At 42.7% G+C, this 23,444-nt stretch overlaps 2 protein-coding genes across 2 annotated transcripts in view; one reads left to right on the forward strand and one right to left on the reverse strand.

The window, feature by feature from the left end:
• LOC147020895 (cilia- and flagella-associated protein 65-like) overlaps window positions 1-23,444 on the forward strand; it is a 123,322-nt gene that overhangs the window by 6,484 nt on the left and 93,394 nt on the right. The window lies entirely within an intron of this gene.
• LOC147020896 (cilia- and flagella-associated protein 65-like) overlaps window positions 257-23,444 on the reverse strand; it is a 48,915-nt gene continuing 25,727 nt past the window's right edge. Inside the window, exons 6-12 of the mRNA XM_085890518.1 lie at window positions 18,175-18,291; window positions 17,452-17,697; window positions 15,854-16,078; window positions 14,421-14,579; window positions 9,259-9,354; window positions 3,872-4,040; window positions 257-462 (exon numbers count right to left, since the gene is read on the reverse strand). Of these exons, the coding sequence (XP_085746644.1) occupies window positions 257-462; window positions 3,872-4,040; window positions 9,259-9,354; window positions 14,421-14,579; window positions 15,854-16,078; window positions 17,452-17,697; window positions 18,175-18,291 (1,218 nt within the window). The remainder of the gene's footprint in view (window positions 463-3,871; window positions 4,041-9,258; window positions 9,355-14,420; window positions 14,580-15,853; window positions 16,079-17,451; window positions 17,698-18,174; window positions 18,292-23,444) is intronic.

Consider the following 23,444-nt stretch of genomic DNA (forward strand, 5'->3'; position numbering starts at 1 on the left):
TATACTTTTACATGCTAAACATCAAGCAAGGAAGCAGCACACACCGTTTTAAAAGTCTGGTATGACTCAGCTCGGGTTTGAACCACAGACTTCCCAGACTTGGAGTGAACACACTAACCATTACACTACCGAGTCTGGTAGCACATAGTATCTCCATATTTTATCATAATTCTTACTGATGTAATCATTGCATAATCCCTGCAGAATTTTTCATTTATAAAATGTGTTTTGGTATATTGCTGAATTAAGCTCCACACTATTTCAATAGCTGTGAATATGTTTCAGCAAGCACACCTTGAAGATCGATGGCCTGCCAATGGATGACCCACGAGTAAAGTCCCTGACATGTCGGGCCAGCTGCGATGAGGAAAACCAACTTACATCGCAATGGAATATGGCCTCTGGTCTCACTTATCGTGAGATCTACAGACTCCTGGTGAGAGGAAGACACCTGCTGGGGGTCTGAGGGTTGAAGGTGGACACACAGAGCAGATAGAAATACACCTTTTTAAATGTGCTCATACATGCTGTCAGATATTTAAAGAGCCCAGTCTCAAGGTTACATGAGACTGCTTGGTTCCCAATAATGTATCTTCTATCACACACCAAACCAACTTTCAGTGATCGTAACACAGCTAGCATAAGTGAGTTGAAATGCAGCTGATCGGCAAACTGTACTGAAAGAAAATGTTAAAATTTGAACTAATGAAGTTTGCACAATTAAAGCATTGGAAGTGACAACAAACAAAACACACTCTTTTGATGTTTTGTTTGACGTTTTGGCATGTTTCAGCCTCACTCAGGGCATAGAGAGATGCTATCGCAGTGATAGCTGCGGTAACAGATATATGTAGGTAGTAGAATTGAAGAAGTGATATAACAATAAAACATTCAAGTTAGTATGTCAGTAGTGGAGATGGTTAGGTGTATATCAATCGATGGCAAATAAAAGGCAATGTCTGTGTGTTTGGGTGTGTATGTGTGTGCGTGTGTGTGTGTGTGTGTGTGTGTGTTTCCTCCATTACTCCAAAACCATAAAACCTAGGAGCCTGAAACTTTGCATGTATACCAAGGAAACTCCAAGGAAGTGCAAGGGTGAAAATTGGGTGTTTGGGTTAATTAAAACACCCCTTTTGAAGATATAATTAACGGCGTTATTGAAATATATCCTTCATTAGGCAATCCTCGGCCACCTCACTCTCTGGGGTCTTAATGTGTTTCCTGGGTAACCTCGCTGGGGTCTGAAGCCAACATGTTTTTGGCCTGCTTGGAATAGGCTGCAGCAATTTCTTAACAATAGTTTTTTTTTCACTTTCTTCACTCATATTATCGAATGCCTGTTCATCATAGCTATGAATCGCTGGGTACAATGCAATGCTTATAAACACCTGGAGACGTTAGCGTTCATTGCTTTATTTCATTTCCGCACATGCGATCATCATGAGTATCTCTTAAATTAAGGAGAATTACAAAATTTATGCTCCAGAAGCAAACTTACAAGCAGTTTTGACTCCTAGAAAAGTGTTCAAATTTATGTTCCACCTCTCCCCTAAATCATAATTCTGAAGTTTCACTTTGATTGATGAAGTGGTTCCAAAGAGAACATTATTTAATATTTTTCTTCAATAAAATATGGCTGCTAAACCATGTGACCAATCAATTATTCATGAACAAACTTGTATCCCCGAGCCCTGTGGAACAAGTGTGTGAAGTTTCCCCTCTTTCTCTCCCACCACTCTCCGTCTCAATCTCTCTCCCACCACTCTACGTCTCAATCTCATTCCCACCACTCTCCGTCTCAATCTCTCTCCCATCACTCTCCGTCTCAATCTCTCTCCCATCACTCTCCGTCTCAATCTCTCTCCCACCACTATCCGTCTCAATCTCTCTCCCACCACTCTCCGTCTCAATCTCTCTCCCACCACTCTCCGTCTCAATCTCTCTCCCACCACTCTCCGTCTCAATCTCTCTCCCACCACTCTCCGTCTCAATCTCTCTCCCACCACTCTCCGTCTCAATCTCTCTCCCACCACTCTCCATCTCAATCTCTCTCCTACCACTCTCCGTCTCAATCTCTCTCCCACCACTCTCCATCTCAATCTCTCTCCCACCACTCTCCGTCTCAATCTGTCTCCCACCACTCACAGTCTCAATCTCTCTCCCACCACTATCCGTCTCAATCTCTCTCCCACCACTATCCGTCTCAATCTCTCTCCCACCACTATCCGTCTCAATCTCTCTCCCACCACTATCCATCTCAATCTCTCTCCCACCACTATCCATCCCAATCTCTCTCCCACCACTATCCATCCCAATCTCTCTCCCACCACTATCCGTCTCAATCTCTCTCGCACCACTCTCCATCTCAATCTCTCTCCCACCACTCTCCATCTCAATCTCTCTCCCACCACTATCCGTCTCAATCTCTCTCGCACCACTCTCCATCTCAATCTCTCTCCCACCACTCTCCATCTCAATCTCTCTCCATCTCAATCTCTCTCCCACCACTCTCCATCTCAATCTCTCTCCCACCACTCTCCTTCTCTCTCCACAACTCTTTCTCAATCTCTTTCCCACCAATCCCCCTCACTTTCCCACCCCTCCCATCATCCTGCACCCCTCCTCTGTTAAGGGGACTGTTAAGGACTGACAGTCTAGTTTTGAATTTAAAACGGCTTCCCCAGAGTGTGGCAAGGATGAATCAGATTCGGAGTGAGCCGACCGGAGAGGTGCAAAGGTCGCTGCATGTGTGAGCATACATGCAGGCAGGCCTTTTCCAGATAGATATCGTGGGTTTTCAATGCTCCCGCCTAGTTTTATGTTGAACCCGGCAGTTAAAAAGAAAATGTTCCTGTTTGGGTGAGTTTTATTATCCTTCCCTTCCCCTCCCCTCACACTTATCTCACCTCCTCTGAAACCCCTCCCCTCACACTTATCTCACCTCCTCTGAAACCCCTTCCCCTTCCCCTGTTCCCTCTCCCCCATCTCCTCGCTCTCACCGCCACTTCTGGAGTGTATAGCGATGTTTGGTGTGGTGTTGCTCTCCACCCCCCTTACTCCCCTTCTTTACCCCCCCCAACTACTTGCTTGCTCCCCTACCCCACCTCACTACCTCATCCTTACTCCTCCACCCATCGTTCCTCCCCATCCCTCCTCGCTCCCCCATCCCCCCTCCCCCCCAATCCTCACCCCCACCCCCCCTCACTCTCAGCACTCATTCCCGTCCTTACTCCCCCACCCTTCCTCGCTCCCCCATCCCTCTCCTCTCTCTCCCTCCTCCCTCTCACTCCTCCCTCCTTTCTTGCTGCCTCCTTTCTCTCCCTCCCCTCTGTCCCATCCCTACCTCCTCTCTCCCCCACTCCCCTCTCTTCCCCTCCCCTCCCCCCACTTAACATCCCATCAGCAAAGCAATGGGTTGTATTTTCTGGATTTTCAATAAATGAATAATTTAAAGTTTTGTGTTGGTCGAAGAGATGTTAAATACTTTCTGTATAAATAAATAAATGATTTAATGTTGTGTGTTGGTTGTGGAGAAGGTGAGGTGTATATAAATAAATAAATAAATGGTTCGCTAAACCATGTACTACAATCCTGTACGATTGTCTCCTGTCAAAAATTTAATTTCCAAAATACCAAATTGAAATCCCAACCCCAAAACAATTTGACGCACGCTCAAATATAATTGCATAAATGTGCTGAACATGAAAGAGATGCATGCAGTCATTTTCGGGTGGAGACTTTGGATGGATGAACAGACAGAGAGGACCAAAAATGCAAGCCCCCAGCTGGACCGACGTTCGTCCGGTTGAGGGCGATAAAGACAGCGACAGATATTGCATGTAATTATGTTGATGTCGGTGTGAAAACCTACCAAGGATTTTGCAAGTTGTTCCTGGGAAAGGATCACATGATCTGGATATCTTCTGTGTAATACTTAAAACAAAGGTCAAATCACAGGCACCATTGTTGACGAGCGTGACCTTCTCCACTTTCGTGTCACCCACTGCCATGACGCCCAAATCCATAGGACTGCTTTCTGCCTGTTAACATGGTAAATGTAAGGTTAACATGATCGCTTGGCACAGCAGTGCACTACCATACTGATCGTTGCACTCCACTCGTTCACTACATTGGCTCCAAGGAGCAAAGTCATCAACATTAATACAGGGCCATTCAAAATAATTACGAGTAAATAACGTGTAGCATTTTGAAATGACCTATCTTGGATCTTATTGAACTTGATAATCAAAACTTGATCTGTAAGCAAGTACTGTAAACATGTAAAAACTAGAGGGGGAGCACTCGGTAGAGTGCAAAACCTCCGCCGCCAATACTGCAAGGTCACTCAAGTGAACCTGATATCCTATTCATTCAATTTGACGTCAACAGTGCTCACAGAGTTATAGTTTGCAACTTTCCCTTTTACTTTTAACTTTTACATACTCAATTCATTCGTCATAACTAGATTCCTTGAGACAGAAATTGATTTTACGTGGGTATATCCACCTGAAGTTCCAAAATCAGCCGCAATTATAATTTTGGCATGTTTTTTGTTGGAAATCACTTATAACATTTAGAAATGCAAAAAAAAAAATATCGAAATTTTGTTGAAAAAAAAGTTGCAAAATTTTTTTTTCTCTAACAATTTTTTTTTTTTAGGGGGGGGTTTGGAAATCACTTAAAACATGTAGAAATGCAAAAAAAAAAAAAACAAATATTTTTTTTAAATGGCCGCCATAGCGGCCATATTGAATTTTGGACCAAGTCCTAAATCTAATGGCATGATCCTTGGACCATAACTAATCCCCCCACCAAGTTTAGTCGAATTCCGTCGAGGAGTTTTTCCGTAATACTGTTCACAAACAAACAAACAGACAAACAGACAAACAGAAAGGGGTGAAAACAGTAACCTCTGATCTTTGATGGCGGAGGTTAACAACATTGAACACTCGTTTTATGTCAAATGTTCAAAATGTCCACTATATACTTGCTAACTTGCGGTGCAATGTCCGAACAAAGATACAAGGAAATCAGACACAGGTGGAGACCATTCAGCCCATCATACCTGCGTGACATCAACACCACACTCATTTATCAACACAGGATCCAAAGAAGAAAATGTAAAATTTATTATTATTATTATTTTTAATATTATTTGTTTTTAAAATTCATTATTAGTATTTTTAATATTGTTTTTGTGGTTGTTAAAATTTATTATGAGTATTTATAATATTGTTTTTGTGGTTTAAAAAATATATTATTAGTATTTTTAATATTGTTTTTGTGGTTTACAAAAATTTATTTATTTATTTTAAGCTTTTGTGGTTTTTGTATATTATTTTCTCTCCAGGGGAGGGGTTATGGGCTTGGTTAAAAAACATACATCATCAACCATACAATACCCCTTGACCAAACCCCCACCAACAGCACTCCGTACACATGCACACAATCCCCCATCAATGCTCAAACTACCGAGAAGTCCTGCCAACATCCCCATAACTTCCAGGTACCTATCTAATTCTAATTTCAACTCATCTCCTGTTTCTGCTGCCACTACCTTTCCAGGGAGACCATTCCATGCATTAACTACTCACTGAGTGAAAGTTCCCTACCTTACTACCATCTTAACTCTCCTCTTCTTTACTCTCAAGTTATGGCCCCTGGTCCTATCACTGTCTACTCTGTTGAATATAATTCATCTTCACATATTTTATCTCTACCTTTCATTATCTTAAACATCTCTATCATATATCCTCATAACCACCTCCTTTCTAGTGTATAAAGCCCTGCCTCCCTCAGCCGCTCATCAAAGCTGAGTCGAGCTAGGCCCAGAATCAATCGAGTTGCCTTGCGCTGAACTCTCTCTATGGCATCCATGTCCTTCCGGAACTGTGGTGACCAAAACTGCACACAATATTCTAGATGTGGCCCTTAATAGATTCCTGTACAATGTTAACACCACCTCTTTTGATTTATAAATGACCCCTTCCGAATACAACCTAAAACCCGACTTACTAAAATCTATTTTCATTGTTCTTCCCCATCCCCAACACCTTACACTTGCTCAGGCAAAACTACATCTGCCAATCTTTTGCCCAATCTATATAAGCATCAATACTTTCCTGAATCTGATCACCACCCCCTCTGATATCCAACTCACCTCCAAGCTTTGTTTCATCCACAAATTTGGAAAGCTTACTCTTTACCCCATAATCCAAATAATTGATGTAAATATTGAATAGTAATGGTCCGAGTACTGATCGCTGAGGTACGCTGCTACTTACATCCTCCCAGCAAGACATCCTCCCACTCACAGCCACACATTGCTTCCTACCACTAAGCCAGTTTACAATCCAATTATCTACCTGACCAGCCACTCCACAAGCCCTCACTTTGGCTATCAACCTCCGATGTGGTACCTTATCAAATACCTTCTTAAAGTCTACATATACTATATCCACTGCGTTTTCCTCATCCACTCAATCAGACACTGCTTCATCGAACTCCATAAGATTTGTTAAACAGGAACTACCTTTGGTAAACCCATGCTGACTACCTTTAATTAGTTTATATTCGTTTAAATGGTTCCTCATCTGGTCCTTGTTTAATGAGTTGTTTGCATGGTCCTTGTTTACAAGGACCTTGTTACAAGGTCCATCTGGTCCTTGTAAGTTGAAGAAAAATACCTGTTTAATAAGCCTGCCATCTCACCTTCATCACTAACCACTCTCCCGGTGCTATTCCTCAATGGGCCCACACTGGTCCTAACCTGTTCTTTTCCCTGATATACTTAAAGAAAGCCTTGTTATTATGCTTAATATTCTCAACCATGTCCTTCTCATAGTCTCTTTTGGCTTGCCGAGTTATTTTCTTCACTCGCCTCTGTTTACTCCGATAGTGATATAAATCTAACTCCAGTCCTGTTATTTTAAAACAAATAAATACCTTCTGCTTCTCCTTCATAGCATTCCTTGTCTGACTACTCAACCACCCTGGTCTCTTTCTGTTTCTAGTTTTACACCTCATTGGAATGTACTTATATTGCTCTGCACTCTACACATTTGGTCCTTGAAGGTTTCCCATTTCTCTGATGCTGGTTGTCCTGTTGTTAGCGTCTCACAATCTACATTACTCAACTCTCTCCTCAAACCCTCAATGTTTGCCTTCCCACAATCTAATATCCTTACCCTACTATCCTGAACTCTAACCATTAACATAATCTGTGCACACACAATGTTATGGTCACTTGCTACTAAATGCTCCCCTTCCTCCACCTCCTCCACAATTTTGGGGTCGTTACTTAAAAGGAGGTCTAACACTGCACTCCCCTTGTGGGCTTATCTACCAAATGAGTTTAAAAAAACAAAACAATTCTGGACGACGAGAACTAGGAAATCCTCATCTGCTCTGCTCTTTCCCTGTTCCTAGATCCAATCTATCCCTGGCAAGTTAAAATCCTCCAAAATGAATCCTCTTCCCTAACCACATGCCATTTGGAATTCTTCATGGACTCCTCCTTCCTCGTCTTCCTTCACACCCAGAGCCTTATAAAAGCATCCTAACAGTCTGGGTCTGGCCTGGGGAGTCATGGATTCACTGGATCATGGGGGTGTGGTGCTGCCGGTACCTGTGCGGGAGGATGAAAGTCCGAGTCTTCAGGTCCTTGGTGCTTCCAGTCTTGCTCTATGGATGCGAGACTTGGACTCTGACCAAGGATCTGAGATGGAGACTTAATTCCTTTGGTACCAGGTCTCTTCGGAGAATCCTTGGCTATCGCTGGTCGGACTTTGTGTCCAACGAGTGGTTGCTAAGAGAGACTCAAATTAGATTTGTTACCTGCATAGTCCGTGAGCGTCAGCTGCGGCTGTATGGACATGTGGCTCATTTTCCTGACGCTGATCCTGCTCACCAGATTCTCAGCGAGGGAGTCTCGTGAGTGGAGGAGGCCAACGGGCCGACCACGTGCCTCGTGGTTGCAGCAGGTTTATCGGCATCTCAAGGAGATGGGGATGGGCCAGGAATCTGCCTGGGGGATGGCCAGACGGAGGCCCCTGGAGAACCGGCGGAAAGTGGACGCAGCGACGCGCTGCTCTGGCACATGCTCCCATACATGACCTGACCTGAATGCTGGCCTTTACCCAGATTGCTACTACTCTTCTTATTCTCTCCTTCCTATCACACAGATACACCTCGTAGCCTTCTAATCCTGTCCTCCAGTTACTCTCCTCCTTAAACCATGTCTCACTCACTGCAACTATATCATACTCCTCACTATCTACTTTGGCTTCAAGCTCTTCCATCTTATTATTTAAACCTCTGCCATTGGTATCGAATATATTTAATTTAACTTTTCCCTTCTTGAAAATCTATTTTCCTGCCTGACCTTACTCATCCCAATGATTTCATCTGTTCCTTCCTTTACAGCTTCCCCACCCTCCACTGACCTAAAAAAGCCTGAATTCCTTCCTCAATTCCCACTGCAAACCTTGCTGCCCCCTTTCTATTTAACATTCGGCCATCATTCCGGAAACACTCCCTTTGTCCCTGAATGATTCCCACTGCTTCTTAAATGTAAAACCTTCCTCCCTACACCATTCTTCTAGCCACTGGTTGACGTTTATCGCTCTGATCATAATTTCTCCATCATTTCCTAATCTTGGGAGAATCCCAGAAAACATGACCTCACAACCCTTTGCTTTCAGCCGCTTACCCAATATCCTGCATCTATTTTTCAAAACCTCCGAGTGAACTTTCCCGACATCATTCACACTGAGGTGTACCACAACCAACTTCTTCCTGCCGTGACCCGATACAATATCATTTACCCTCCCTTCAATGTCCCTAACTCTCGCTCCTTCAAAATTACACAGAATTCTATGTCTATGATCCTTCCTGCAGATTGAATAATCAACATATTTGTCTCATCACCCCAAAAAACTGTCTCCCAGACCTTATGTCTACCAATCTTTATTGCTGCACCTTCACCACTACCTACACCCACTGTACTACCACTGCCTGCACCCAAAACACCTCCACCACTACCTACACCCGCTGTACCACCACTGCCTGCACCCAGTACACCTCCACAACTGCCTGCCCCTGCTGCACCATCACAAATTCCAATATCCTCAGCAACCTCACTCGACAACCAAAACCAACTATTCTCGACAAATTTCTCATATTCTGCAACTTGTTTATCTGTCCGTTCCTTCAACATAGTAATAACCAAAGATCGTAAAGCACAGCAAGATAGCTCACTCGTGCGCAATCGCGTTCAATTCGGTGAAGTACGCAACGGAGCAGTACGGTGGCCATTTTAGCAAGCAAGCTGCTTTCTTCGTTGTAGTTTGACCGCTGTATTGACCGCAGAGTAGGAGGCAGGAGAGGGGTGGGAAAGGAAGTAAGGCGATGATACATTAGCCATGTACAAGACAGTTTCTTTTTATCACAAGTGAAATTACACAAAATAAGAAGAGATCAGATAGAAGAAAGGGAGAGAAAGAGGGAAATTATGACGGAGAAATAGAGAAGTAGAGAAGCTAACAGATAAAAAAAAAAGAAGAGGCAAATTGAGAGAGGAAAGGATAAAAATCAAAGCCCAGACACATGCAGAAAGTATATTATTCTTACCTGGAGATATATATATATATATATATATATATATATATATATATATATATATATATATATATATATATATATATAGATATATATATATATATATATATATCATCATCAACAAAAGTCATGCAACACAATTTGTATGATAAATATCACCTTCCAAGAAAGTATCCTTCGACGTAACTATTTAGGCATAGGGAGAAATCCAGGGAGGGGAGGCAAGGATCACACACACACACACACACACACACACACACACACACACACACACACACACACACACACACACACACACACACACACACAAACATTCAATATGCAATAACCTGTTACAGTATCAAAATGATTGCTGTACACGTAAATATGGAAGAATTTCTATTTAAACTTCATAACTTTACAACATCTATCTATAATTCCAGCAATCTGTGTGTGTGTCTGTCTGTTTGTCTGCGACCGCCGGTCCGATCTCATTGAAACTTGCCAGGAATATTGCCGGGGACCCGTGGATGTGCCTTTTCGAGGTTTGATATTGATCGGACGAGTGGTTCCCAAGTTACGGCCATTTATCTGTCGACCAATGACAAGACACGGTGCTATGACATCACGAATGACATCACAATTAATGTTTATTTATTTTTTTATTTTTAATTTTTTTTTGCACGATTGACGGTCCGATCTGATTGAAACTTTCCAGGAATATTGCTGGGGACCCGCGGATGTGCCTTTTCGAGGTTTGATATTAATCAGATAAGCAGTTCCCAAGTTACGGCCATTTATCTGTCCACCAATGACAAGACACGGTGCTATGACATCACGAATGACGTCACAATTAATGTTTATTTATTTGTTTTTGTGAATACATTTACAGAGAGAGGAGGGGGGAGAGAGGAGGGGGGAGAGAGGAGGGGGGAGAGGAGGGGGAGAGAGGAGGGGGAGAGAGGAGGGGGAAGAGAGGAGGGGGGAAGAGAGGAGGGGGAAGAGAGGTGGGGCAAGAGAGGGGGTGAGAGAGGGGAGGGAGAGAGAGGGGGCGTCACAATTCAAGAGATGGGGAGAGAGGAGGGGGCGAGAGAGTGGGGGCGAGAGAGAGAGGCAAGAGAGAGGGGCAAGAGAGAGGGGCAAGAGAGAGGGGCAAGAGAGAGGGGCAAGAGAGAGGGGCAAGAGAGAGGGGAAAGAGAGAAGGGCAAGAGAGAAGGGCAAGAGAGGGGGGATGAGAGTGGGGGCGAGAGAGGGGGCCGAGAGAGAGGGGCGAGAGAGGGGGGCGAGAGAGGGGGGCGAGAGAGAGGGGCGAGAGAGGGGGGGCGAGAGAGAGGGGGCGAGAGAGGACTGCACATACTGGCACTCACCTACGGGCACCCACCTACAGGCCCGCCCCTATGGGCCCGTACTGTACTAGTATTTACAAATGCCTTTGTATTCCAAGTACAGTATTTCTTTCTTTTCCTTTACAAGTCTGCATTTTCCATTGTCTTCATTCATGCATATGGATTTACTTCACGAGAAAAAAAATAAAAGTTATGTGTCATTGGCAAATGTACTTTTAAATGCTTGCCTGCAATGATTTTTCACACATTTTACAGGTGGAAATGAAACTTACAGTACCCATGCTGAACATTGCATCATCTCCTGACAATTAATGAAAAGATAAATTATTTTCAATTATTATCAAAATATTAGATGCACAGGTGTCCATGTATTTAAACATTCCAGTGTTCATATAGATCTCAATGTCTTGTACAATTTTAAATCCTATCCCAACAATGTACTTGCATGCAATGCATCATGACAGCAGAAATGAATGATCTGTTTGTTTTCCTTCGTTTTGCGACAGAGCCATGTGCTTGAATGAACATTAGATTCTATAAAGGTTTGCAATATATGTTATTACATGCAAATATCATGAAACCATTAAATCAGATTAATGATCTTGATTAAACAAGAACTGTAGTACCCATACATTTGCATGTAGATCAAATATAGATAAATGTAGGCTGTAGTTCAAATAATGCAGATCACAGAGTATGAAAGAACTTATCCGAGCAAGCATTATGAGATATGAATCACTCCTTCCAAGCATTTACACTGGATATATTAGGACATGTATATGAAGCTCAAAGGGGTTAAAGGGATTCTGGTAGAGTGAAATCCATGTTTATGGATTTATGGGCTGAACTATGCAAAAACATGATGATGGTCATAACTGAAATATATATGCAGTAAGCTTTGACTTTAAAAAAAAGTGCAAATTCATTAGAATGCATCTTAATGTACCCTGCCCCAGGCAAGAAATTAAGAACACCAGAAACAAAATAAAATTTATTATTACTCGTGTTCACAAGCCATTCTGGTGGTAATAATTCCGGGTTGTTGGCCAGCGCAAACTCGCTCTGCCTGCTTGATAAAATGGCCGCCGAGGGCGTCCATTGGATACTTCACTGTTTCGCACGAGTGGGCTATCTTGCTCCGCTTTACGACCTTTGGTAATAACTATCCTCAAGTGGGCTATTTCCTCACACTTCCTACAACAGTTAGAATTCTCTGCTTCCCCTATTTTTGATACGGCCCACATTGAGCAACTATCACATTTTATCAACTCCTCTTCCTTTCTCCTTCAGTCTCAATTTATCCCCTGACTCCCCAAGGCCCTAACTGACAACTCTCAACTTAACATGAGGTCTCCCCCTGCCTCTTCAAATAAACTCACACAAATACAGTTCCACAGCCCCCGACAAATCACGATCACAAAATACGCAAAAAAAACACACAGAAAAACACTTGTTTTGTTCTGGTCAAGCTTACCCTCCAGCGAACTACAGGAAGTGACGTCCACAGTAGTTGTAGTAGTTGTTGTTGTTGTTGTCGTTATTGGTAATTTATTTATATTATATTATATTATATTTGCTTGAGGGGGTGGGGGTGTGAAGGAGTAAATACACCTTGCTTTAATTTTTTGAGGGTAGAGGGGAAAAGGACTAAGCTGACAGTCCAGAAGCAACAACTAGAATAAGGAAGTGAGAACGAGGCAGAAGACGGAGAGCATGCACAACCGACTATCACAGGTAGGCCCGACGGAGATCGAGAGACGAATGCAAACGATTCAACACAACAGGACACGATTAGGGACACAAAAGTTGACGAACAACACGAATAATAAAACAGAAACTAAAATGAAACAGTAAAATTACGTATATGGTCCGGGAAACTTAGCTTGAGAAGAACTCGAACATCTCTGTGACAAAGTGGTGGCACGCCATCTTGCTCAAAGTAAATCACACTGATCCCAATGTAGGATATGTCGTATTGTGGGAATGACATCATTGTCCAGCATTTCCAGATAATTTTGACCCATTGCAGTAGCATTAAAACATAGGGGCGATACCTCTGGGCGCTCACGTGGTAGCGGCTGGATAAGATAACCAGGGAACCACTGATAGGCATGGATGACCCACAAAATATGTAAAGGATAGGAGAGTAAATACCTATGGATTTTAAAAAATAAGGCCGTGAACAAACTTTGGCACATCACAGGTGATGAAGGTTGTGGTCAAGTTTCATCGAAATTGTGTGTGTGGTTTCGGAGAAGACGTTGCAAGTATTTATGGACGGACAGATGGATGGACTGACGGATGGACGACACACCATCACATATGCTCCCAAGAATCTTCTTCTCAATCAAATATCTTCTTCAAAAACATTCTTCTCCATACCAGACCCATCAGTCAAAATCCTACCAAAGTTGGGTTACAACATTAGGACAGTGTCGTGATGTAAATTGCGGAGGTCATGCCGATCACATGACCGGAAGGGAGTGGTGGTGGTGGTGGTGGTCGTATGGCAGCTTAGCTGCCGGGGTAGCTATCATTTCTTGAAGCGCGGCTGTATCGCTGATGCAGTGCCCCTCTATCAGTACACACACTGGAACTGGTACTCATTTCGCCGACCTCGGAAGGATGACAGGCTGAGTCAACCCCCTGGTGTATTAATTCAGCGGCCGATGGGGCTTGAACTCAGGACCCTAGGATCCTAAGCCGCCACCCTAACCACTGAGCCAACACCAGGCTCACTGGAAATGAGTCAAAATGGTAGACAGTAAAAAAAAAAAAAAAAAAAAAAAAAAAAAAAAACTTGAAAATCACGTAAATTCCTTCAAAAATTTTCATCACCAGACCCATCAGTCAGAATTCTACCAAATTTGGGTTACAACATTCGGCCAGGGCTCAGATAATCTACAGGTCCAGTGGTCCTATTTTTTTTTTTTTTTAAAAAGAGAGGTGTCATTTGTCTATACACCGCCCAAATCAAGGTATGTGTCAGAAGAACGTGTTGCATGCTTAGAACAAGATCGCCCGTAGTGAGGGTACTCTGTTAGTAATTAGGAATTAATCAAAATGTGGCAATTTATGTATGGGTTGAATACTTTTGCAGCAACTGTACGTATATGTGGGCATGAAAAGCCAAATAACTTGTCTAGTTTTACTTGTGTACACTTAGAAATGAGACGGGATATTGTAAGATTCGCACACAATGAAGTTGGATACAAGAGCAACCTGAAAGATGGACGCAAGGTACATAAGGAAGGGGTAAAGGAAATGAGATGAGGAAGAATGAGCCTTAAGAAAGGTATACTGCAATCACTGAGGAAGATTGATGGGTGAGATTGAAGATGATCAAAAACGAAAAAGTGTACTTCAGACCAATTATATAATTCCTGGAATTAAAAAAATCAAAATCAAAGATAAACTATGGAGGAGACATTGGAACATTATTTAACAGAGATGGGCACACAGTGAGTTTGCAAATACCGTGAGGCTGCCCTTTATGCCACAGGCATGAATTTGTAGCTGGTACGTTGCATTCTCTGTTATTTCAGTTCCAGTTGGAGGACATGATGGCCACAGCAGCAGCTTTGGAGAAAGCACAAACTTCCTCTCTTTCCGTGGTTCAAAGTGCCATGTAAACGACTGAGGAAACACATCAGGTCATAAGATGAGAGAGGCTATTGAGAGTAGGTTGCACAATTCTGAGATATCTTGAGGACAAGACTGCATTTGAGGTGAATTCATTAAATGCTTCATGACACAATGGTGTGTGTGTGTGTGTGTGTGTGTGTGTGTGTGTGTGTGTGTGTGTGTGTGTGTGTGTGTGTGTGTGTGTGTGTGTGTAAGTATATGGATATGTGTATCTATATTATAAAGCAGGAGTGTCCATCCATCCATCCATCTGTCGCGCTGCACACAGGCCCTCAACCCTGCTCGGAGCATCAGAACCGGTAGACCGGCGTGAATACTTTAATAGTGGTTTGTCACATTTGGACCAGGAAACTGACGTGGGTTAGCCGACTAAAAAATAATTTTAAAAAACCTTAAGCAACAGTCGTTTTCATCTGGGAAGTATGTAGGCTGTGTGAAAAGGTAAATAGTTTCCAAGGCAATGATTTTGATTGGAGAGTGTAGCTTAACTTATCTTTGGCTGTATCATGGAGTACTCCATATGGAGGGTTGGAAAGAGAAAAACGTGTCCACCCCATCAAATGTACACAAAACGAGACACTCAAAAGCTACTATAGGAAAGCCATCATGGTTAATCAACCTTGTAGTGTATGAAGGTATAATATATGAAATTCACAATATTACAAAACTTGTACAAAATGGGTTGGGTGATTTTAAAAATATTTTAAATTTATTTATCTTCTTACTTTTCAATATTTTCCTTTTCCCACCAAATGGCATTTTAGGAGCGAATTTGAAGCTTTCAGATAAGATGTCACGATCACATGATGTATCGGCTTACATTGACCTTTATGCAGCAACCATGCTAGAATATCCTCCCTTAACAAAGCCTTTTGTCATTTTTCATGTAAGCTCTTGTTGAGAAATAAAATAAATTAACCATTCCAGCTTGTGCATAATGTTTGAATTCTTGTGCTGAGATTTCAATCCAACACAGACTGCTGGATTCTTACCACTAATGTTGAACAAAGACCATGTTTACCATCAAGGGAAACGATATGTGGCTGATTTTGCGAGCGTTAGCGCTTCACCTTTAGTTTTTGATGAAGGGCCACGCTCGAAACGGCAGATGCACCTGGTTTGCCACGGTTGTAAATGTAATATTTAATTGATAAATCCTATTTTGGAAGTTTATTTAACTCGTTTGTTTTTGTTGTGTAAAGATTTTTGTTTGTGTGTATAATGTTCACTTGCTCACTTGCCAGCTCATAGAAATGATCACTCACCTTTTCTTCTCTGGGCAGCATGTTGCCAGAAACTGGTATAACAGAGAGAAAGGCATCTTTGCATTGAGGCAGAGTCCAGTGGTAGTGTAGTGGAAGAGCACATGTATTCTGCACAGTGACGTCATGTCGATGCACCAGGCCCAAGCACGTGGGAAGGAAGAATATTTTCTTGCCTCCCTCAATCTCCACCCGGGGTTCATCAGCAATAACAGTCACATCTACATACTGAAAATGGGTATTCAATACGTTATGGACAACAGCTCAATCAATCAGGAATTTCCATTAACTGGTATCTTTATCTGTTATGTTGTGTTTAAAAAGTAGAACTAAAGAGCCTACGCTTCGTGTTTCAAAGTCCGCAATGTTTGATGTCAAACCTTTTTCATACTCAAATATGAAAACCTCAGAAGAGACAGAAAGTTCAATGTTTCAACCACTGTGGCCTTCATCAGGGTCTAACACAAGTAAAGTTAGACAGCAACTACCCTTGCAGAGGGGCAGAGCAACACAGATGTGCAATAGATTACAAGACAAAGGCACCTGTTCTCATCATGGCCTTTGTAGTTTGGGTTTAATGATGAGAGTGTTTGCCAAGCTCCTCTGGTGTTTTTAAGACTTGTGTTTCTCTGCTTCTCTGAGAGGGTAGTACAAAGTTTAACAGACAATAAAAACATATCATTATGAGTACATTTCGTACCTGCTGTTGAAGCGACAGCTCATTTGCAAATTGATATTGGTAAAATATATATTGCCCGAATAATGAACTTGTCTTTCCGCTAGTGTCGAACTGTGTCGGCAGACAGGTAAAATGTTCTTAGTATGTAGAAGTGACAATTGACTGTCAATTCCTTCCATTCTGCACTCAATTTCACGTGTGAGATTTTGAGTACCCGTGTTACCTTTCTCGACGTTAATGTTTCAGGTAAAGAGAAAGGGACTTGCCACCGCTGTCCCTTACAAGCCTACAGATGAACACAGCCTCCTTTTTAAATCATCCCACCCCTCCTTAGTCAAAACTTAAAATCCATATTCCCAGTTCCTCAGGTTCCATCGAGTTGCAGCGACGATTTAGAGTTCCAATCGAAATCAAATGACATGTGCAATACTTCTTCATCAAGCGTGCCTTTCCCATCTCCATTATGGCTGATGCACTAGAGGGCGCCCGCAACACCAATAAAGAGACGCTTGAGAACTGTTGAGAGAAAAACCGAAGAAATGACCCCATTCACATTGATCTGCCATCCCATCAACCTTCAGGTCAAGAAAATTGTCCAGAGGAACTTCAACCATTCAAGTAATCTCCAATATAAAATAATTACATTTAGAATTAATACCCTTTAGGACCCTTTAGAATCACCCTTTATAATTACCCTGTGTCCTGTTGATTTTACACTGTATGTACTTGGACAACAGGCAAATTTTTATGCAAATATTTGTTTTCATTTCAATCTTTGAAAACCAGTGATTAAAGATGTGCAATAATCACAAACATCTAAAAATGCAGAAATAACTAAAAACAATTTGTGTCAAGTGACCACAGGGAATATAGAATCAGTTTAGCTTTCGCCAAGGTGAAACGACCATTCGTGGTTTTGGACCTGCGCGTATCGCGAGCCGTGATCAAAGCAGACGGGCAGATGAAAATGTTGGCATCCGGAATGAGAAGGATTTGCTTGGAGCACACACACCAGAAATCCACCTGCGGGAATCGCACCACATACGGGCCATGCTGTTAGGCCAGGACATGTATCGCAGATGAACAAGAAACTGAGAGGCTTGCAGCTCGGATTTCTGAGCACCAGTGTGCGGTAGGAAACATTTCCTGGGATCACAGGTGGAAAAACCTGCATTCAGACACAAACACTCATGGCCACACAAAACAAACAAAAAAGCATAACGTGATCATGATGTTCAGCAAGTCATTTGACCCACACTCTGAATATGAGCAAGCATCTTATGGACTTTCCCAATTGGAATCTGCCATGCGATCGATTAACTATATCTCTCAATGTCTTGGAATGTACATATTCACGCTAGTTATTCACTAGATCCTACATTGAATATAACATGGGAGTGCACAATGAAACGCATGACAAGGGAGTACAGAGAACACTGCCAAATATATTATTTTTATAGGGCCTTTGATAAAGACAAAAAACATCCTTGAGGTCGACATTTCCTAAGCATCCATGTCGGGGTGATATTCCCTTTGCCCTATAAAAGGTACTGTGACAATTGAGTGCCATTCGGAGAGAAAAAGTATGATACTTCACCATAAAAGTGAACACGCTTCTGGAAACATCTGATACCCTTAAACTGACCAATTTTCCAGGGTTGACTGTCCCTTGTACTGGTGTACTGAAGCTGTGCTGGTCATTCTCACTTCCACTGTCCTTGAATGCCAGACATCTTGGTGAAGATAATCCTGACTGATACACCTGTAAGGTATCGCAACAGGCACCATGTGGTGAAATAGCAAAAACAACAAGAACAACTAAAACGTCATGGCTCGTGGAAGAGTTAGTACAGGTACACATAATGGATCAGGACGCAATAGAACAAAAGGAACATCAGAGACATGGGGGAAACACCAACAACAGAGTTGAAGGCCAAGACAGTGGGAGGTGGACAAACAATGGGTGTGGGCAGAAATGGGGGGGGGGAGCAGGAGATGATGCATGTGGTGGACAATATGGATACATAATCCACTTAGGAGGAAAAACTGGAAATTTGGAAAGAGGAGCGATTGTGGTGGGGTGGGATTAACGAGGGTAGAAAAGATCATGGGTTTTGATTGGGGATGATCTGAGATAGTGGTCAACAGGTGTCTTGAAGACATTCAGAGAAGAATGGGATTGGAGAGAGTATGGAAGGTGGTTCTACAGGCAGGAAAAGAAAGAGTAACAGATGAGTGTAGGTGTGCACTGATTGTGTATTTAGGCAGGTTCACTAGGAGGGGGCTACTGGTGGACAACGTGTGTCCTGCAGATACATGGGGTGGGCGGGGGGGGGGACGACAAAGCACGGAGAGAGCAGAGGGTGCAAGTCCAGAAGCAAGGTGGAAGAAGACAGAGAGAACACTGACCTGTTGGTGATGGTGAAGTGATAGGCCCATAGAGTCAGCTTCATCATGAGAGAATCCAATGGTATTGATGGCCTTTGTTTCCATGGCATCAAGCTGAGCAAGATGTGAGGCTTCATCGAGGATTCCAACACTGTTCAGCCATGACATAATTCACCTGATTCCTATACTGTACAGGAACAACTATTGCTGCTTGGCGATTATAATGGGAGAATGGGTGCTGGTCATGACTCTTGGCCTTCATGTCTGGGACAGTGTAGAATTGGTAAAATGAACGAGAATGTGAGCCACTCTGGGAGCTGTGCATTTATCATGACTTTAGATTACCAATTCCTTCTTTCAGCCAAAGCCTCGACACAATGGGTCATGGAGAAATCCTTGACCAAACCCCAGGCAACAGCTGAATTTGGATCATTACGAGATAGTCTCATCTCAAAGGGCACATACCTACCACAGTGCTGACTGTGATACTGCCCACTCTTTGGTCTGTTGTAAGGTCAGGCTCCAGCCAAAGAGGATATAATTGCTCAAAACCAGCAGGGAAGCCTCGTATTGACGCCAGAAAGACATCACATTCGGAGAAGGTAGAAGTGTTTGTGAAGGCCCTGGATGATGTGATACTTGCAGATCCCCTGCATGGCAATGTTCAGCAGAAATGGGACCACCTGAGAGACACCCTTTACAACACAACACTCTCAGTTTTTGGAAAGAAGAGGACAAGACAAACAATTGGTTTGAGGTCAACTCCAGTGAACTCACGAATCATTGAGGCAGGGCGTGCAGCACTTACCGAATACAAGTGTTCTCCGAGTCAAAAAAAAAACTGCAGGCATTTAGAAAAGCCAGAATCAAGGCCCAGAGAACAGCGAGATGCTGTGCTAATGACTCCTGGCTTCAGCTTTGCCAAAGCATTGAGTTTTTAGCCAACACAAGAAACATAAAAGGCATGTATGATGGAATCAAGAAGGCCATAGGATTGTTGTGGAATTTTCTGATTTGTTCTATTAACTGACTTGGTGTAAGTCCTATTACTCAATTTGTAAGAAACAATTAATTCACTGTCCACAACGAAAAGTACATTTGATCAGAGAACTTTTATTCGCGGTACCACGGAGTCCAAAACACTGAGACGTAAACATCCACAATGATTTGCACTATGCTAAGTTTACATTTTCTGACATTTATATGCTTTCGTGGGAGTGTAGAGGGCTGGGAGAACAAAGGGAGAGAGAACATGGTGACTTTCAGCTGGCGTTGGTGAGAATCAGACAAAATACTAAAAAGCAGACAACCAAAAGGAGTAGAGGATAAGACAATAGGTTATAGGTCTTACAATTAATGAATATAAGGAATTGTTTATATAAAAGACAGTGAGTACATTGGTCTGATAAGCATTAGGCAAAATAACTCAAACTGCAATACGTGTCCACTGGGTGAAAGAGAATGACATAATCGTGGCAAAAGTTGCAGTGCCATCAACCAGGCCACCCTGTAGCACAGCAAGACATCCCCCCCCCTCCCCACCCCCATCAACACCCAGACAAAAGGGAAACACAATTGACAGCCAATTCGACTATGGCATAAAAATTACATTTATAAAGCACCAGCAACAATTAAAATTGAGAGTACATGAATATAATTATTTTTTCTCCTACAGGATGAACATAAAAGAAGACAGTCCCTCTGAAGTCTGCCACAGGTGTAATCATCCATGACAGAAGCAAGCAGATGGAGAGATGGGTAAAGCACTACTCCGAGCATTACTCAAGAGAAAACACTGTCTTCGACTCTGCCCTGGATGTGTTGGAGTGTCTGCCCATGATGGGTCATGGGTGCTGGACAAGGAGCTTTCTCTTGAGGAACTGAGCAAGGCTAATGAAAGCCAAACAGCTGTTAAAGTGCCTGGAAATGATGCAATTCCACCAGAGGTCATCAAATGTGGGAAAAGCTCTTTACTAATACACCTGCATGAGCTTCTCTGTCAGTGATGGGAAGAAGAAATAGTACCACAGGACATGAAAGAAGCTCACATAATCACCCTGTACAAGAACAAGGGTGACACAAGTGACTGTAACAGTTACTGGGGAATATCTTTGTTCAGTATTGTTGGAAAGCTCTTCACACGCGTTGTCTTGAACGGGCTACAGAAACTTGTTGACAGGGTGTACCCAGAGTCATAGTGCAGCTTTAGAGCAGAAAGGTCCACAATTGACATGATATTCTGGTTGAGACAGCTGCAAGAGAAATGCAGAGAACAGAAGAAGCCACTCTACATTGCCTTTATTGACCTCAACAAGCCATTCGACTTTGTCAGCAGAGATGGCCTGTTCAACATAAGATTGGCTGCCTGCCTAAACTTCTCAGTATAGTCCAGTCATTCCATGCAGACATGAAAGAAACAGCACAGGTTGATGGTTCATCATTTGAGGCCTTTGACATCCACAGTGGAGTCAAACAGTGGTGTGTTTCTCACTCCCACTGTATTTGGGATCTTCTTTGCACTCCTGCTGAAACATGTCTTTAGATCATCAACTGAAGGAATTTACCTGCACACTCAGTCCAATGGGAACCTGTTCAACATCTCTTGTCTGAAGGGAAAAACCAAAGTGCATGTGGCACTCATCAGAGCCAAACTGTTTTCTGATGATGCCGCAGTGACTGACGACCCATACAGAGGAACAGCTGCACAGTCTCATGGACCACTTCTCACAGGCATGCCAGGATTTCAATCTGACAATCTGTCTGGAAAAGACTATAGTGATGGGTCAAGATGTCGAAGAACACCCTGCCATCACCATCAACAAGTATGAGTTAGAGGCTGTCCACCAGTTTGTCTACCAGCGTTCTAATATCACCGGCAACCTCTCGCTGGAAGCTGAATTCAAGACATATCGGACGAGCATCCATAACTCTGGCTCGGTTTGCAAAGAGGGTATGGGTAACAACAAACTGACCATACACACCAAAGTGGCAGTCTATATAGCCTACATTCTCAGGATGCTCTTGTATGGCAGTGAGTCTTGGACACTCTACTCAAGTCAAGAAAAAAGACTCAACTCCTTCCACATGCATAGTCTGAGATGCATACTCGGGATATCATGGAGAGATAGAATCCCTGCGAACACCGAAGTCCTCATACGTGGCCAGACTTCGAGCATGTTCGTACTGCTCAGACAATGCCAACTTTGCTAGCTCAGGCATGTCCACTGAATGAAAGATGGGAGGATTCCCAAGGATATATTAAATGGAGAGCTGGCTTCTGGCAAGAGAGCTGCTGGATGTCGTTATCTCTGCTTCAAGGACATTTGCAAATGAGATATGAAAGCTCTGGACATTGATGTTGAAGGGTAGGAAATGCTTTCCAATGATTGGATCTAATGGAAGCAGAAATTGAACAATGGCCCCCAGAAGAGGTGAGGCAAAGGTACAGCAAGTTGCAGAGGATAAAAGAGCCCAGAGGAAGTGCAGCAATCCTGCGACTCCAGCCAAGACCATCTACAAGCACAGCCGATGCAAGACAGACTGCTATTCCCGAGTGGGTTGTATAGTCACAGCAGACTCCTCCACCAATTGTCCTTCCCAATAGGAGCACAAATCCATAGTTTCTCGAGACTGACAGATGCCTAAATTCATCCAGGATTGCCGTTTCTATTTTGGCATGTTCAAATAAAGTACATTTACTTATTTCCAAGGGCAGTGAACATGTCTGCATGCCATTCTTCCTGCAGGCAACCCATTTAAGGACATTAGATAACCCCTGGGGGTTCAAATGGAATTAATTGTAATCCTGACAATGAGTGTGTTTAGACACCCTTGTGGAAATGCAAAACATCCACCACCACTCAGGATGTGCCGTATTAAATTCAGTTTTCAGTCGGCTATTCTCGAGGTGATTAACCTCAATGTTTGCAACTTGTTGCCCCACTGTGGTGCACTACGGTAACTAGTGGTAATGGTGTTGGACCAAAAACATGACGATACGTTCCGAATGAATCCCCTCTCCCTCTTCCTATGCTATTCAAAAGCAAAAACAAAAAAAAACTAAACTAGAAGGGCACTCTTCGACATCATGATGTCATCAGATATGCCTATCATTCTATTATTACATCATTATACATACTTGTACTAAGTTTGATTTAAATCCACATTCAAAATATTCCATAATTTTGGCTGCCAGACCATGCATTCGATCTGGTTGACATTTAAAACACATATTCCCCATCAGTACTAGATCATAACTGCAGCATTTCACATCGATTGATGAAGCGGTTCAAGAGAAATAACTTTTTAAAAGCTTTTACCTCAATACAATATGGCTGCCAAACCATGTGTCATTAATTATTCATGAACAACCTGGTATCCTCAAGGCTTGGGGGAGATGTCGGTGAAGTTTTCCCTTGATCTGTCAAGCCGTTCTGGAGAAGATTTTGAAAGGTTTATTCTTCAAAAAAGTCATAGCGACCAAACCATGTGACCTATGATATCAAAGGTGGAGAACTTTTTGTTCCT

This window comes from Eptatretus burgeri, chromosome 8, assembly GCF_056783735.1.
Source record: "Eptatretus burgeri isolate ZD-2024b chromosome 8, Ebu_testis_v1, whole genome shotgun sequence".
Lineage (NCBI taxonomy): Eukaryota > Metazoa > Chordata > Myxini > Myxiniformes > Myxinidae > Eptatretus > Eptatretus burgeri.